Source organism: Trachypithecus francoisi, unplaced genomic scaffold (assembly GCF_009764315.1).
Source record: "Trachypithecus francoisi isolate TF-2019V2 unplaced genomic scaffold, Tfra_2.0 Lachesis_group15, whole genome shotgun sequence".
Lineage (NCBI taxonomy): Eukaryota > Metazoa > Chordata > Mammalia > Primates > Cercopithecidae > Trachypithecus > Trachypithecus francoisi.
Genome location: NW_022681460.1, coordinates 97,835,914 through 97,851,105, shown reverse-complemented (window position 1 = coordinate 97,851,105; position 15,192 = coordinate 97,835,914). Strand labels below are relative to the sequence as shown.

The 15,192-nt window shown below is 47.0% G+C and overlaps 1 protein-coding gene across 2 annotated transcripts in view; it reads left to right on the top strand.

The window, feature by feature from the left end:
* XYLT1 (xylosyltransferase 1) overlaps positions 1-15,192 on the top strand; it is a 375,752-nt gene that overhangs the window by 275,980 nt on the left and 84,580 nt on the right. For both annotated transcript variants that reach the window (XM_033235622.1, XM_033235621.1), the window contains 2 exons: positions 1,405-1,577; positions 3,630-3,832. In XM_033235622.1, coding sequence (XP_033091513.1) covers positions 1,405-1,577; positions 3,630-3,832 — 376 coding nt within the window. The remainder of the gene's footprint in view (positions 1-1,404; positions 1,578-3,629; positions 3,833-15,192) is intronic.

The window sequence follows — 15,192 nt, the reverse complement described above, 5'->3', positions numbered from 1 at the left end:
TTTAGGGCTGATTTTTGGAATAAAAGATATCTGGGACTATTTATCCAAGTGGATGTGGTATAGGATTGGATTTAAAAGAACATGATAGATGACAGTGGGTGATCTGTAGGCTTACTATTGCAGGAGCTTAAGGCAGGCCACAGGCACCTGGACCCTCATCCCCACTTGGCAACGTACACCACGTTAGTTTTCTTCTCAGGCAACCTGTCTCCATGTGGGAACAGAAAGGCTCATAGAATCTTTTAGCTTCCTCCTGTGTAACAGAGAAAGAACCTCTCACCGGGCACAGTGGCTCACGTCTGTAATCCCAGCACTTTGGGAGGCCAAGGTGGGCAGATCACCTGAGGTCAGGAGTTCAAGACCAGCCTGGCCAACATGATGAAACCCCATCTCTACTAAAAATACAAAAAATAGCTAGGCATGGTGTTGCGTGCCTGTAATCCCAGCTACTCAGGAGGCTCAGGCAGGAAAATCGCTTGAACCTGAGAGGTGGAGGTTGCAATGAGCTGAGATCGCACCACTGCACTGCAGCCTGGGTAACAGAGCAAGACTCTGTCTCAAAAAAAAAAAAAAAAAACAGACAACCTCTCTTATGTAGTAGTTCTAACAAACGTCTAGCATTCTATCTTATTGGTTAATTAACTTGGTTGAGACATATGTTCATCTCTAAATAATACTGTGGCTGTGGAGAGTCAGCGTTCCCATTGGCCAGGCCTAAGCTATAGGTCCATCCCGGAAATAGACGGTGGAGTTAGGTCTTCCCCACCCATATGGACTGAGATTAGAGGAGAGGATGATGATGCTGCAAAAGGTATTGGATGATGAAGCTTCAGTTATGCAAGACGAGTAAATTTAAAGATCCTGCTGTACAACATTGTACTAACAGGCAGCAGTACGGTAGTGTACATTTAAACATTTGTTAAGAGGGTAGATTTCATGCTATCTGTTCTTACCACCATTAAAACAAACAATATATTGGATACTGTTAGAAGAAGGGAGAATGCATTCTGGACAGGCAAAAACAATACATGTATCTTACATTCACTGACTCGAAATTAATTGCTTCTTCCTCTGTGATTCAGAGATACATCTCTTAGAGCTCTCACCTCCTCCTGCCTTGTTCAGTAGCTTAATATGTGTCCATGTGTCATTTCCAGCCTTTTTAAGCTCCTCAGGATGGAGCTTTAAAAAGCTATATCATAACCCCAGGGTCCCCTAACCCCTTTTGTGCCTGACAGTGTGAGAATCTAAGACGTGCCTAGTGGCATTGAATTATGTTTTAGGGCTCAATTTGATGACCGTGCCCCTAAAATAGGCCCCAAAAGAATCACCAGAGAAACTTCCTGCCCCTGCAAAGGATAACAGCCTCACTTTCTCCTCTCTGGTCTCTTGGATTTTCCCTAGGTAAAGCCAACAAGAACGTGCAGTGGGATGAGGACTCTGTAGAGTACATGCCGGCCAACCCAGTCAGAATCGCCTTTGTCCTGGTGGTCCACGGCCGCGCCTCTCGGCAGTTACAGCGCATGTTCAAGGCCATCTACCACAAAGACCACTTCTACTACATCCACGTGGACAAGGTGAGAGGCCCCTGTGATCGCCCCTTAACTGGGCTTCCTTCAGGGTCTGTCAGTCTCTCTCTGATACCCTCCTTCCGCATCGCTAGTCCAGGCTGCCTGCTTTCAGAAAAGGCTTGGAAGCTGACCAGCTGCCTCTCCACAGAGCATGTGGCCCTAGAGTGCTGTCTCTATGTGTGTGTTGGTTTCAAAGTTCCCAGCTGTGACTTACAGTGTTGTCCATAAATGCTGTTTTGGGGGTTTGTTTGTTTGTTTGTTTTGAGACAGAATCTCGCTCTGTCGCCAGGCTGGCGTGCAGTGGCGTGATCTCCACTCACTGCAACCTCTGCCTCCCAGGTTCAAGCGATTCTCCTGCCTCAGCCTCCCAAGTAGCTGGGATTACAGATGCACGCCACCATGCCCAGCTAATTTTTGTATTTTTAGTAGAGATAGGGCTTCACCATGTTGGCCAGGATGGTCTCGATCTCTTGACCTCGTGATCTGCCCGCCTTGGCCTCCCGCAGTGGTGGGATTACAGGTGTGAGCCACCGTGCCCGGCCCACAATGCTGTTTCTTACCTCTCCCTTCTGCCCATTGCCCTCTGCCTGCCTCTCACATACTTTGTGGGAATAGCTTACCTGTATTAGCCCATTTTCATGCAGCTAATAAAGACATACCCAAGACTGAGTAATTTATAAAGAAAGATGTTTAATGGACTCACAGTTCTAAGTGGCTGGGGAAGCCTCACAATCATGGCGAAGGCATGTCTTAGATGGCAGCAGCAAGAGAGAAAAATGAGAGCCAAGCAAAAGGCGTTTCCCCTTATCAAACCATCAGACCTCGTGAGACTTACTCACTACCACGAGAACAGTATAGGGGAAACCACCCCCGTGATTCAATTATCTTCTACCCGATCCCTCCCATAACACATGGGAATTATGGGAGCTACAATTCAAGATGAGACTTGGGTGGGGACACAGCCAAAGCATATCGCTATCCCAGGAGTGGGCACACTTTTTCTATAGAAGGCAAGATAGTACATATTTTAGGTATTGCAGGGCACATACTGTCTGTCACAGCTACTCAGCACTGCCCTTGTGCTAAAGCGGCCAAGGAGAACATGTCAACAAATGAGCATGGCTATGTACCAATAAAACTTTATTAACAAAAACCTGCATCAACTCTGCTGATCCTGAGCTACCTTGTCCCTGAGGTTTCTGTTGGTGACACAATTATACCTTTAGTCAAGAAGGCAAAGGGGGATGTCTTGTCCAAAAGGTTGGCTTCTAGCAGACCTGTGAGAGGATAATGGAGGAGCAATGAGTAGGAGGGGGGACAGGAAACAGAAATTCTGCCTCTGAAATATACATGGGTTTAGATAGAGCCATATTTCTCAGCTTATCTTCCTCAGACCCCGTGCAGCTGTCATGTATAAGAATGCAAAGTTGGCCGGGTGCAGTGGCTCATGCCTGTAATCCCAGCACTTTGGGAGACCGAGGTGGGCGGATCACCCAAGGTCAGGAGTTCCAGACCAGACTTTCCAACATGGTGAAGCCCCATCTCTACTAAAAATACAAAACTTAGCTGGGTGTGGTGGCGCAGACTTGTAATCCCAGCTACTCGGGAAGCTGAGGCAGAAGAATTGCTTGAACTTAGGAGGTGTAGGTTGCAGTGAGCTGAGATGGCACCACTTCGCTCCAGCCCGGGTGACGGAGCGAGACGCTGTCTAAATAAATAAATAAAGCAAGACTCTGTCTCAAAAAATAAATAAATAAATAAAAATTAAGAAAATGTGAAGTCCCGGGCACCACTAGCCCAAGCCTAGTGAACCATTAGCTCAGAAGTGGGGCCAGGGAATCTGCATTTCAAATAGCTAATTTGAAATGTAAAAAATAATACGAGTTTGAATTGCAGTACAGAAAGACACCCCAGTTCAGGATCATTTACTTGGCAAAGGCCGCTCTCCTCAGAAGTACCCAACCAGGAGGGAAGAGACAGAGAGGGGACGGGGTGAGGGGCATGCCTGGGTGTTTTCTAGGCCACTGAATGTCATCACCCTTTCTCTTCTGGGAAAAGCGCTCTAATTACCTGCATCGGCAAGTGCTCCAGGTCTCCAGGCAGTACAGCAACGTCCGCGTCACCCCCTGGAGAATGGCCACCATCTGGGGGGGAGCCAGCCTCCTGTCCACCTACCTGCAAAGCATGCGGGACCTCCTGGAGATGACCGACTGGCCCTGGGACTTCTTCATCAACCTCAGTGCGGCCGACTACCCCATCAGGTAAGGCGGCCAAGGGCCCCAAACCAGCCTTGTCTGACGTCCTGCTCTGCCTGGTCTTGGCTGGGAACCCATGAGGCAGAAGGAGACCGACGCATAGTCTCCACAGGATCTCTCAGGGTAGGGTTCTGATTGGACCTGAGAATCATTGATTCATTCACTCACTCATTCACGCATTCAACAGATACAGACTGTGCACATGGTTTTCCCAGCTCTGTTCGCTGATATACCAGTGCACTAAACAGACTGAAACTCCAACCCGCATGGAGCTGTGTATTAGGGTTCTCTAGAGGGACAGAACTAACAGGATAGATGTATATATAAAGGGGAGTTTATTAAGGAGTATTGACTCATATGATCACAAGGTGAGGTGTCAGAATAGGCCATCTGCAAGCTGAAGAGCGAGGAAGCCATTCCAAGTCTCAAAACCTCAAAAGTAGGGAAGCCGACAGTGCAGCCTTCAGTCTATAGTTGAAGGCCCAAGGATCCCAAAGCTGGAGAACTTGGAGTCTGATGTTCAAAGGCAGGAAGCCTCCAGCACGGGAGAAAGACGTAGGCCGGGAGATTCAGCCAGTCTGTTCCTTCCACGTTCTGCCTGCTTTTATTCTGGCCACGCTGGCAGCTGATTAGATGGTGCCCACCCAGATTGAGGGTGGGTCTGCCTTTCTCAGTCCACTGACTCAAATGTTAATCTCCTTTGGCAACACCCTCACAGACGTGGCCAGAAACAATACTTTGCATCCTTCAGTCCATCAAGTTGACACTCAATAGTAACCATCACAAGCTTCCATTCAAGTAGGGAGACACACAACAAAATGAGTTAAATGATGTCTTAGAAAAATAAAGCAAAGGGCGAAAGTAGGGGAGAATTGTAATTTTACCAACGGTGGCCTGGAAGGTTTTCATGGATAAAAGAACAGAAGAAGATGAAAAAGAGAGTCACACCTACAGAGAAAGTGGTCCAGGCGGGAGGAAAGGCAGGGGCTGAGCCCAGAGATGGATCCATGCCTGGCTTGTGCGAGGAACAGCAGGGCTCATTGGAGCTGTAACAGAGTAAGTAAGGGGTAGCGTAACAAAAGATATAAAGTCAGAGAGTAATTTGAGGCCAGATGGTGGTGATCCTAGAATTTGGCTCTTAGTCCAAGCAAGATGGAAGCCACTGGCATGATACTTTGAATGATATTGTGAACGATGTATGTATGTATGTGTGTGTATGTATATATATGAGACAGAGTCTCACTCTGTCACCCAGGCTGGAGTGCAGTGGTGTGATCTCAGCTCACTGCAGCCTCCACCCACCAGGTTCAAGTGATTCTCCTACCTCAGCCTCCCAAGTAGCTGGGGCTACAGGCACCCACCAACACACCTGGCTAATTTTTGTATTTTTAATAGAGAATGTGTTTCACCATGTTGGCCAGGCTGGTGTCAAACTCCTGGCCTCAGGTGATCTGCCTGTCTTGGCCTCCCAAAGTGCTGGGATTATAGGGGTGAGCCATTGTGCCAGGCTGATATTTTCTCTCAGGAGGGCAGCTTTTTCCTTTGACTGTGTTTTCCATCTGGATTCGCTGACAAGTGTGAAAAGGAAAGTGTATGGGAGTGAAGAGGGGGATCTTCCTCCCTCTAATGGCACAAGGCCGTAGGGTACAGCATTCCCAGGAGATCTAGATGAAGGAGTCCTAAAAAAAAAAAAACTTTTATTAAGGCAACTTTCAAACACGCACAAGAGTACCAAGAATAATGTAATGAACTCCCACATAGATGTCACCCAGGTTAATTCATAGCCATTTTTCTTGTGTCTGGACTTTCATCCTCTTCCCCCAACAGTGGATTATTTTGAAAGAAATATAAGATATCATATAATTGTATCTCTAAATATTTCAGTATATATCTAGAAAAGATAAGATCTCTTTTTTAAGACAGCATCACAATGATGCTTATGCTTAAAATATTAGCAGGCAGGTTTTAATGGCATCAAATATCTAGGTCACATATTCTCAAGAGTTTGAATTTTGAATCAGAACCCAAAAAAGGTACAAGCGTGGAAGGAAGGTCTCTCTTTAAAGCTACAAGCAGCTTCTTTCTTCTTCACAGCATGGTCGTTGAGGGTCTTCTTCATTCTTGGGCTTGGGGGCATCCCCCCATCTGCTGGGAGACCCTAGACTGTAAAAGGTGCCGGGGAGGCACACTCTCTGGTCAGTTTGAACGGGGTACACCTGACACCCTTGAACCTGAGAAAAATGACAGGCACTAGAGAGATAACTGTTTTCCTTTGTCCATAGGACAGAGGGATAAATGGGAATGGTTATAGAACATTGCTGGTGGAGTTGTACTTACCACAATTTTGTTCATTTGTTCAACAAACATTTACTGAGCAACTACCGTGCTACGTGCTAAGTAGTACATTTTGTGAACAAAAGCAATGCAGCTTCCTGTACTTCTCCCCTACTCATGGAATGTGTATCCTAGCTGAGAAGATGGGGTTAGATGATCATGCCAAAGACACATCAAGCAAGATGTGAACAAGCCATAAAGAAAGGAAGATGTGGGCTGGGTGCAGTGGGTCATGCCTGTAATCCCAGCACTTTGGAAGGCCAAGGCGGGTGGATCAGAAGATCAGGAGTTCAAGACCAGCCTAGGCAAGATGGTGAACCCCCGTCTCTACTAAAAAAAATACAAAAATGAGCTGACCTCGGTGGTGCATGCCTGTAATCCCACCTACTCAGGAGGCTGGGGCAGGAGAATCACTTGAACCCGGGAGGCGGAGGTTGCAGTGAGTCAAGATTGTACCACTGTACTCCAACCTGGCAACACAGCAAGACTCCGTCTCAAAACACATACACACACAAAAAAAAAAAAAAAAAAAGGAAGATGTAGGAGTGAGAGGAAAAACTCGAGGGCCATAATTAGGAGGTCAGAAAGGCCTCTGAATATTCAGCTTTGAACCGAGACCTAGAGGACGAGAGGGATCCACTGGGAAGGAAATGAGAAAGAGATCCTTCTAGACTGGGATTCGTAGCAGTGGCACTGCTGATGTTTGGGGATGGACAATTCTTTGCCGTGGGTGCCATCCTGTGCTTCGTAGGATGCGTAGCAGCATCTCTGGCCTCTGCCCACTAGATGCCAGGGGCACACCCTGCCCACTTGGGCCAACCACAGATGTCTCCAGACATTGGCACACAACCTCTGGGAGCTAAAATTGCCTCCCCTTGAGAACCACCATTTCTTATAGCGGGAACAGCCTGGGCACAACGTAGCACAGAAACAAACTTGTTGCGTTTAAGAAATTTAAACAATGGATAGAGTATAATAAAAGAACGAGGAGAAATGGGTTTAGACAAGTACATGGCAAGGAGGGGTTAGAACATTCCTTCTCCATCTTTCATGAAAGGAATGAGTTTGGAAATGTCCCAAAATGCTGAGCATAGCAGCAAGTGTGGCAAACACTTTCTTCAACCCTTACAACAAACCTGTTTTACAGGGGGACAAACCAAGGCCTCATGTCATGTGATGAATGCATGGCGGAGTGGGGATTAGAACCAGTTTCGTCTGGTTGCAAAGTTGGTTTTCTTTCTGGCTTGAAGTCGGCCTCTTAGGGAACTCAGCAGAACTGGACTGTCAGGATGGCCCCAGGCCACCTTGAAAGCACAGAAGGAAACCGTCCCACCCCATGAGCTTGTGGCTGGGCAGAATAGTGGTTAGACTGCCTTGCAGCAGGGATGTCCAGGATGGTCCTAGGAGGACCCCCGTTGTCTTTTCCTGAGTGGTAGGGGCTATGCTCAGAGTTCCCACATTCTTCCTTCTCTGGATTCCCATTGGAGGCCTCGGAGGTCATGCCAGGCTAGGTTGGGGGCCTGCATTAAGTCAGAGACCTCTTGAGGCCAGGTAGGCATGCGCGTTGCTGCCCCCTGGAGGCCACTGTTGGCTTGCTTTGCGTGGCCACTTCCCTTAAAGAATCCAGCTCCGCTCAGCACCCAGGAGGGTGAGTGCCTGCACTCTTGTCAAACTGCTTAATGCTCGAATCCGAGTTCTGCCACTTAGCTAGCAGCGTAACCTCAGGCAAGTAAATCCAATTTCTGTGAAACTGGGATATAATAATAGAACCTAGCAGCCTGTTGGACACTTGGAAAGTGCTCAATGAATGTCAGCCATTTATACGTAAGCTATATCCAAGGTCTCATCTTGTATCTCTGAGAGGTCCAGAAATCATTTATCAGGCCATGGGTGCAACCTATTTTGGGGTTCAGAGAAGAGAGTTGTCTTATTTGTGGCTTTTTTGGTTTAGTGCCCCAGGTCACCCTGTATCTCTTGGCCTTTCTCATCCTCTTCCTCTACTTCACTGATCTCATTTCCATGGTGCCTCCCACGAATTCCTTTGCCCACTCTTCTTTGCCAGCCTCATAGCCAGAGGCACTTTATGCATCAAGCACTGCTGGTTCCTCTTGCTGTTGTTTTCATGAAGTTGCCCTACACAAAAACATATGAATTTTGCAGATGAATGGTTTCATCCTGGGCAATGCTGATAGGTTTTCAGTTTCCATCTGCCGCCCCATCTGTAGCTTCCAAAACCACTACTTCTCCCATCCCAGGAAGAATGAGCAAACTCAGGAGTCTTCTCAAAGGGACAATAGTGCCCAAGTCAGGCACTTCTAAGAGGCACTGAAAACTTGGGGGATACTTAAGGGCCCAGCCAGCCTGACGCGGCTGCTGTGAGCAGCTCTGTGATTTGACATCACCTCCCTGTGTACCCTGCACAACCCTCACTGTGGAGGGTGCAGGGGAGTGAGCAGATTCTTCCTCTCTTAGGTATTAACGATGCACTGGTCTTTACTGGTCACTAGCCTTGTTTAGGCCCTGGACGCAGACATCCTGGTTTCAGATGCTGCCTCACCAGCAACTGGCCATGTGGATCAGCCCGAGTTGCTTCAACTTCCTGCGTCTCAAATTCTCCACCTTAAAATAAACACAATATTAGTGCCTGTTTCACAGGGCTCTTAGGAAGTTTCAGTGAAATCTTGCATGATAAGGACCTACCACGGTGTCTAATGATAGAAAGTAGTTGATAAATACACGCTGTTATTGTAGCCATGGAGTAGTTTGTGCATTTTAGGCGGGACTTAGGATGCCTAAGTCCTTAGACATCCTAAGATGTATCCTAAAAATATGAAAATGAGCCAGGCACGGTAGTGCATGCCTGTAATGCCACTTACCCGGGAGGTTGGGGCAGGAGAATCACTTGAACCCAGGGGGCGGAGGTTGCTGTGAGCCGAGATCGCGCCACTGTATTCCGGCCTGATGACGTAGCTAGACTCCGTCTCAAAAAACAAAAAGATGTGGGAGTGGAGAAAAACTCTAGTGCCCGACATTTTTCTTAGGTTCAAGGGTGTCAGGTGTACCCCGTTCCAACTGACCAGAGAGTGTGCCTCCCCAGCGCCTTCTACAGTCTAGGGTCTCCCAGCAGATGGGGGGATGCCCCCAAGCCCAGGACTGAAGAAGACTCTCAACGACCATGCTGTGAAGAAGAAAGAAGCTGCTTGTAGCTTTAAAGAGAGACGTTCCTTCCACGCTTGTACCTTTTTTGGGTTCTGATTCAAAACTCAAACTCTTGGGAATATGTGACCTAGATATTTGATGCCATTAAAACCTGCCTGCTAATATTTTAGACATCTAAGTCCCGCCTAAAATGCCCAAATCACTCCATGGCTACAAGTAACCTTGGGACTTGAGTTACTTTCCCTTTTCTCTTTGATAGAGTTAAAAGAGTAGTAAAGTATTTCTTTTTTTTTTGAGATGGAGTCGCCCAGGCTAGAGTGCAGCGGCCAGATCTCGGCTCACTGCAAGCTCCGCCTCCTGGCTTTACACCATTCTCCTGCCTCAGCCTCCCAAGTAGCTGGGACTACAGACGCCCGCCACCTCGCCCAGCTAGTTTTTTTGTATTTTTTAGTAGAGACGGGGTTTCACCGTGTTAGCCAGAATGGTCTCGATCTCCTGACCTCGTGATCCACCCATCTCGGCCTCCCAAAGTGCTAGGATTACAGGCTTGAGCCACCGCGCCCGGCCCTAAAGTATTTCTTGAACTAACATCTCTGTCAAAAGAGGGAAAAGTAGCCAAGCATGGTGGCGCACAACTGTAATCCCAGGACTTTGGGAGGCCAAGGCAAGTGAATCACTTGAGGTTAGGGGTTTGAGACCAGCTTGGCCAACATGATGAAACCCCATCTCTACTAAAAATACAAAAAATAGCCGGGTATGGTGTGCGCACCTGTAACCCCAGCTACTCAGGAGGCTGAGGCATGAGAATCACTTGAACCCAGGAGGCAGAGGCTGCATTGAGCCAAGATCGTACCACTGCACTCCAGCCTGGGTGACAGACTGAGACTCTGTCTCAAAATAAATAAAAAAAGAAAGAAAGAAGGTGGGAAAAGCAAAGATAGGCTGTGAAGACTGAATGTTTCAAGAAAAACAGAATAGAACCAATTCATTTGTGGACATGAAGAATATTCCTGAACTTGGCATATGCAAGCTGAGAAGCCAAGAGTGTTTAGAGACTTTAGGTGTTCCTGCTCTGCTGTTGACATGACTTCCTAGTCCACGTAGGCTCCGGTTGGAGCTGGTTGTGTACCCAACATGTGGATGAAAGTGGAAAATTGATACTTTCAAACCCTGAGGCCCTGCTAGGTCTTGAATCCTCAAAAGGTGTGATGGTTTTATTTGTATGTTCTATTTACTGAGGCAGGGAATTATACCTGGCATACTTTAGATTGGCTGCAGGAAGAGATGAAGCCAGTAGCACTTTGCCCTGTTTCTTGGTTTGGACTTGTAGTAAGAGACCTCGGCTGGCTGTGGTGGCTTGTGCCTGTAATGCCACCAGCACTTTGGGAGGCCGAGGCAGGTGGATCACCTGAGGTCAGGAGTTTGAGACTAGCCTGGCCAATATGGTGAAACCCCATCTCTACTAAAAATACAAGAATTAGCTGGGTGTGTTGGTGGGCGCCTGTAGTCCCAGCTACTTGGGAGGCTGAGTCAGGAGAATTGCTCGAACCCAGGAGGCGGAGGTGGCAGTGAGCTGAGATCACGACATTGCACTCCAGCCTGGGCAACAAGAATGAAACTCCATCTCAAAAAAAAAAAAAAGAGACCTCATGCATCACACTGTGTCTTTCCCTAAGGCCAGTGTCTTGGGGCAACTCAGATGTAAAGAGAGGAGGGTTGAGTGTGTCCTTTACCTCTCCCAGGGTTCACATTCTGTCTGTGGTGTGTACACATGTGTGCACACAGGGGGCAGTGTATGTGTACAGAAACCACCAGGCAGGGGAATCCATGTTGACATTTTCCTGCTACTTCTGCCTCTTGGGTATCCACAGCAACAAAGTCCAAAATATCAGGGCCCACCACATGGACATGTAAGTTACATTAACCGCAGATCCAAATGTCTGTCTTGAGATACTACCAGAGCCGCGGGCTGACAGTGTGAGAGAACTGCTCTGCGGTGCCTCAGTAGGAAATACCAGCTGGTAAAGATGGGAGCAGGTGGCCGGGGCTTCTCTACAATCTCCCAAAGACCAGAGTTTATATGGGACCAGGCAAGCAAGACTAACCCCCAGAGTAACAATGCAGACACTTACTGCACACCTACTGTGTGCTGGGCCCTCTTCAGGGCCCTTTACCACGTATTTTGTCTTAATCCCCATCCCGCAAAACACAACTGCTACTGGGTAAGTAAATTTAGAGAAATTAGTATTAAAACAGCAGAGGAAGCTTTGCAGCGAGCCAAGCCCTTGATAATGTTCAGCACAGATGCCATTCACTCTGGGATTTGAAATGAAATTGAGCAGTATGGAAGTCCAAGCATCCATGTACAATCACTTCTGGACTTTTCATCCCTTTAGTCTGCTTAAGTGGGACCCAAATGGATCAAAGAATTCCTGTAGTTAAGACCACGCAACAACTACAGCAAATGTGTATGTAGTACTTCGTACATTCCTAGCGTTTTATTCTAAGTGCTTTACAATTCAGGGGTGTCCAAGGGAGAGAATACAGTTATGGCTCCTCAGTTTCTTTTCCTGGTTGGGCCAGTAAAGCCCTTCCTCATCCCTCTTTTCTGCTCATCACTAGAGACAGAAACTGAAAACCATGGCTTTAGGGTGCTAAAAGCCTAAAACAAAAAACAAAACAGAACAACCAAATAAGGTAGGTTGGACAAGCTGGTTTACATCGTTTTGACAGCAACTCTGAAGTATGCACTCTTGATATCCCCATTGTTCAGATGAAGAAACTGAGGCACAGAGATGTTAAGAAACTTGAACCCAAGGCTACGGCCAGTAAACTGTAGAACTATGATCCTTTTTTTTTTTTTTTTTTGGAAACTGGGGTGAAATTTATGTAACACAAAATTAACCACTTTCAGTTGTTGAATGGCATTCTGTACATTCACAGTTTCAGACAATCATACCCTCCCTCTAATCCTAAACATCTTCATCATCCCAAAAGAAAACCCTGTACCCATTAAACAGTCACTTCCCAAAGACCTCTCCCCAGTCTCTGGCAACCACTAATCTCCTTTCTGTATCTATGGACTTGATTTGCCTGTTCTTGACATTTTTATCTATTTGTTTTGAGATGGAGCCTCCCCTCTTGTCGCCCAGGCTGGAGTGCAATGGCACGATCTCGGCTCACTGCAACCTCTGCCTCCCAAGTTCAAGCGATTCTCCTGGCTCAGCCTCCCAAGTAGCTGGGATTACAGGCATGCACCACCACACCTGGCTAATTTTGTCTTTTTAGTAGAGATGGACTTTCACTATGTTGGTCAGTCTGGTCTCGAACTCTTGACCTCATGTGATCTACCTGCCTTGGCCTCCCAAAGTGCTGAGATATGTGTGAGCCACTGTGCCCAGCCTATTTTAGACATTTTATATAAATGTGGTTACATAGTATATGACATTTGCTGACCTGCTTCTTTCACTTAGCTTAATATTTTTGAGGTTCCTCTGCATCATAGCATGTAGCAGCACTTCATTCCTTTTTATGACTGATAGTCTATCATGTTGATATACTTGTACCACCATCTGTTTGTCCAGTTATCAGTCAATATACCCAGCATTCTGAAGAGCTTCCCAAAGCCCCTGTCTCCTGGCCATGTTGTATCTGTGCTGTATACCCTGAATTGAGGACCTCATCTGGTTTAAGAAGATGCAGCTCCATCCTATGGAATTCTGCCCAGCAGTGGTACTGGAGGACTCTTGTTAAGCCGCGATGACTTCTTGGCCATGAGGGATTGTAGATCTGAGCATATTGGCCTGATGGCCTTTTCCATTCACACTGGATCTTCTCTACCCACGCTAGCCCCTGGATCTCAGCTGAACGGGAAAGGAACTCCCAGTGATTCTCGTTATCTGGGGAAGATTCAGGTTGAAGATGGAAATGTGGAGGAGTAGAGTGTGAGGTCCAAGCTTCCCTTTTTCCCTTCTCCCTTCTCTCAACACCAAGCCCCTTCTGATAACAATCTTGGGGTGCTCTGGGGAGGAAAGTGCTTAGGTCAGCCCAATGAAGATACTTCTCTACTCCCACAGATGAGGTCAGGAGTTGGGGCTCCTTCTGACTTTACCCATTCACCCAAAAAAAAATTTATTGAGCACCTACTATGTGTTGGACACTGTGCTAAGCAGCAAGTACTCAAAGGTGAGGAAAAACGTATCCAGCCCTGCCCTCATCGTGGTGGTCAAGGGTGATGGCTGGAGCCAGTCCACCAGGGTCCAAATTGCAGCTTCTTTATTTACTAGCTGTGTGAAGTTGGACACACCAGTCCCTGTGCCTCAGTTACTTCACCTGTAAAATGGGCGTAATAATGGCACCACCTCATAGGGTTGTTTTGAGGGTTAAGTGAGTCCATATAGGTAAAGTGCTTAGCACACAGCGAGGGTTATCCTTGTAATAGCCATGGGACACCAAGAATCGATTTCTCTCTCTCTCTCTCTTCTCTCTCTTTTCACTCTTTCTCTCTCTGTGTGTTTTCACTCTCTCTCTCTGTCTTTTCACTCTCTCTCTCTCTGTCTTTTCACTCTGTCTTTTCACTCTGTCACTCAGGCAGGAGTGTGGTGCAATCTCTGCTCATTCCAACTTCCACCTCTCAGTTCAAGCAATTCTCCTGCCTCAGCCTCCCCAGTAGCTGGGGTTATAGGCACTCTCCACCACAACTGGCTAATTTTTGTGTTTTTAGTAGAGACGAGGTTTCACCCTGTTGTCCAAGCTGGCCTCAAACTCCTGACCTCAAGTAATCTGCCCACCTCAGCCTCCCAAAGTGCTGGGATTACAGGTGTGAGCCATTGTGCCCAGCCAAGAATCTGTATCTTTTTAAAGCGTCCCGCACCCTGAAGGTGATTGTACTAGTGAGAATTGAAATCCACTGGTCCAGGGAGAGAGGGAGACATCTGTCACATAGTTAGAGAAATAAATAAAGGCTACATGCTCTGTTGGAAAATGTTAGTCTCAGTACTTCTTGGGAAAGCATATTTGGTGGCCCAACACTCAGATGTTTGGGTGTGACCATCTCCCCTGCATTCTGCTTTCTCAGCAGCCAAACCACTTTTGTTCTTTGGGATGTTCAGAGACACACACTCTGCTTCCTGAGACCCCAGAGTTCCTGGGTTCGAAACCATCCAACAAAAGCTCCACCCAGATAATGTGTGAGCCTGAAAGGGTATATCTGCTTAGACTGCTGTTCACAAGGAGACTGGAAAAACATGCCAGTAATTTTGCCATTAACAGTTTTGCTTGCCTCTAGTCGCAAAATAAACATATCCTCAGCCCTGTTATTTTTCAGGCTGATGGAGCACACACTCCTGCTTTTGCAGAAATGCAGTTTGCTTCCCTCTTGCCAGTTGTCCTAGGTCTCCTGAGCTGTATTTTAGGCTGGACAGCTCTATTAAGCTTTCTTAAGGCCAGGAGTGACCTAGAGCATCTGCTGGACAAGCAGAGTGAGCCTAAAGTTCTCAGAGTTCTCATGAAAACCAAGGTTCTGCAGAAAGCTGAGAGTGGTCTGTGGGCTTAGGACCTTCTGGGAAGGATATGATGGAGGACAAGAATTGATGTGACTGCTTCACCCACAGGATGTCATCATTTGGCTTAGATAACTTTTAGCTGTATTGTTTGTTTGCTTGCCGTTTTATTTGTTTTCTCATTATTTCACAACTGAAAACAAAAAAGATTCCGAGTCGTGGGGGAAAATGTGATAGTTCTCTCTTGAGTCGTGTATCCGTTCTTTACCTAGCAGAGAATAGAGCACTTTGGCCATTCATTCATTAAATAAATGCTCATTGAGATTCTGCTAGATATTAGGCAATGCTCTAGACCAGCAATGTCCAGTGAAA